The following is a 2,664-nucleotide window of genomic DNA, read 5'->3' on the forward strand; positions in this document are numbered from 1 at the left end:
AGGCGCTCTTGATCCAGCAGGGTAGGACTATTTTGATTTCTCTTTGCAGCTTTAGCATTTTGAGAAAGCAACTCACCTTTCTGACCAGTGTCTGTATCTGAGCAGGGAGATAAGGATTTGCTGTTTTCCCTGGGTTTGTGTGTGCATCTCCTTCTGCTTTCAGGACCCGTAGGATTCTTTGTGTAATTTACATAGAATTCGGCAGGTTCAGATTTTTCAGAGTCCTCTGAAGTGCTTGTGCATGGTTTTATTTTCTTAAGGTGTTTGAAAATTGAAAGTGTGATTTACGGAAACGAAGTCATCTGTAAAAAGATTGCTTTGGAAAGTAATGGTTGCTGGCCATAAAGAGAAATATCTGTGATTCACCTAATATGTTTTTAACCCTTTCTTTGCTTATAATTCTAGTTATGGATGCTGAGCTCAGTTTTGGCTTCATAATAAATCAGCTATATCTACATATTATCCCCAAATGCTCTGTCTGTTCTTATAAGAATTAGGTAACCATGTACTTACTAGTATAAAGATATCCCCAGATATTACTATCAGTGATAGCATCTTTGGCATTTATATATGACATGGAAATTTTGTCAGGCATTCTGTCAAGTGTTTGGGATAGCAATTAAAACCAAGTATCAGTTGTATCAGGGTTCATTAGACTGGGGACAAGGAAGTTTATTAAAAAGTATAAACTGTCCATGATTATAGGTACACAATGTATTTACCATAATTTTAAATATATATTTATATACACACATTATATATATATTATATATTATATTATTTATTCTAATATATTATATATATAATGTATTTGAGCAGGTTTAACTTTTAATTCATTATCAAACTTTTTCCTGTTTCTTTTTCAATCTGGATATTTGAATCTGCATATCCTAGTCCAAGTGAACCAAGAAGGTCCAATTGGAGTACAAAGGAACAGAAAGGCATCACTGACTTTCAAAATTTGTTGCTGATTTTAAAATTTGTTGCTGAGACCATCAGTACAACATAATTGCTAAAGATGTGGTTAATGACCTCAGGTTTTTTTTTTTTTTTTTATGAAAGGGTCACAATTCATATTCAGTTTTCTGAAGTTCTGGTTGCATAGTCCGTGGAAAGCATGAAGACCCATGTCCTCCTAACAAAGGTTTTGGTAAATCGTCATTCACATTAGAATTCCTAATGGACACAAGTACAGTACTGTGATCCAACACAGACAAGGCGGGCTGGGAAAATCTCGGAAGATCGCGGCTGGAGGCGACCACTTTGGGAGAATTTTTTAGACGAGGGAAACTGAGGTCAGGTAGCACTCTCCTGAAGGCAAAACTCGGCTCTTCCTATACGCACACCTTGAATCTCCGCCCCCTTTCCCCGGACGCCTGCGATCAGTCTCTGCAGCTGCTAAATATAGCTGTCTGCATCGGCAACCGCACACCCTACTCTATCTACCATATCTCGGTTACAGAGTGGTCCTCCCCAGGGTCATTCTATGTACACACTACGTATTTCCAGCCAACGAGGAGCTTGAATCAAACAGCACGGGAGACAAACAGAGATAGATTGGAGCCTGGCACGGGGCACATAAGGTAGCACGTTAGAGAAAGCTGGCCCCGGGATGAGTCTTCCGAGTTGGTTTGAAACCCGTCTTCTCCGGGCCACCTTTAGGAGATCCCTCGGCGCCCCCGCCCTCCTGCCGTGAAATCCAGCCTCTATCCAGCAGCGGCAAGTAAAGTAAAGTTCAGGGAAGCTTCTCTTTGGGATCGCTCCAAAACGAGTTGCGCGCCTGGAGTGATGTTGAAGGCAACGTCAGGGCCAGGCAGCAGCCCCTGGCCGGGGGCCAGCACCTTTGTCATGCCTATGAGCTCGGGAGAGCGGTACTTAAAGTTGGAGACCCGAGCCCGCGAGTTGGCAGAGCGCGCTAGCGCAGGGCTGCACTTGCTCGGTCCGGCGGCCGCCGCGCTCCTCGGGACGGGGCCGGCTCCCCGGGGCCCGGCCGGCGCTCGCGTCGCGGCGGGACATGCGCTGCGCCGCCTCTAACCGCGGGCTGTGCTCTTCTTCCAGGTGGCCGGCCGGCTGCTGAGCCCTCTGCCACGGTGGGAGACGGTCTGCGCCGGCCCGCGGCCGCTCACCATGACCATGACCCTACACACCAAAGCGTCCGGCATGGCCCTGCTGCACCAGATCCAAGCCAACGAGCTGGAGCCCCTGAACCGCTCGCAGCTCAAGATCCCCCTGGAGCGGCCCCTGGGCGAGATGTACGTGGACAGCAGCAAGCCCGCCGTGTACAACTACCCCGAGGGCGCCGCGTACGACTTCAACGCCGCGGCCGCCGCCTCCGCGCCCGTCTACGGCCAGTCGGGCCTCCCCTACGGCCCCGGGTCCGAGGCGGCGGCGTTCGGCGCCAACGGCCTGGGGGCCTTCCCGCCGCTCAACAGCGTGTCTCCGAGCCCGCTGGTGCTGCTGCACCCGCCGCCGCAGCCCCTCTCGCCCTTCCTGCACCCGCACGGCCAACAGGTGCCCTATTACCTGGAGAACGAGCCGAGCGGCTATGCGGTGCACGAAGCCGGCCCTCCCGCCTACTACAGGTAACCCGCGCCGCCCGCCGCGCCCCGTCGGGGTGGTCGCCGCGCGCCGGGCGGCGGGAGGGAGCGGGGGCGAGGGGCCGCG

At 51.3% G+C, this 2,664-nt stretch overlaps 1 protein-coding gene across 1 annotated transcript in view; it reads left to right on the plus strand.

Annotated features, from left to right (window-relative positions):
• The first annotated feature begins 1,427 nt into the window (after positions 1 to 1,427).
• The window catches only part of ESR1 (estrogen receptor 1), a 276,074-nt gene continuing 274,837 nt past the window's right edge, over positions 1,428 to 2,664 (plus strand). The window contains exon 1 of the mRNA XM_040238694.1: positions 1,428 to 2,582. Within this exon, the coding sequence (XP_040094628.1) occupies positions 2,128 to 2,582 (455 nt within the window). The 5' untranslated portion in view covers positions 1,428 to 2,127. The remainder of the gene's footprint in view (positions 2,583 to 2,664) is intronic.

Source organism: Oryx dammah, unplaced genomic scaffold (assembly GCF_014754425.2).
Source record: "Oryx dammah isolate SB20612 unplaced genomic scaffold, SCBI_Odam_1.1 HiC_scaffold_4, whole genome shotgun sequence".
Taxonomy (NCBI): Eukaryota; Metazoa; Chordata; class Mammalia; order Artiodactyla; family Bovidae; genus Oryx; species Oryx dammah.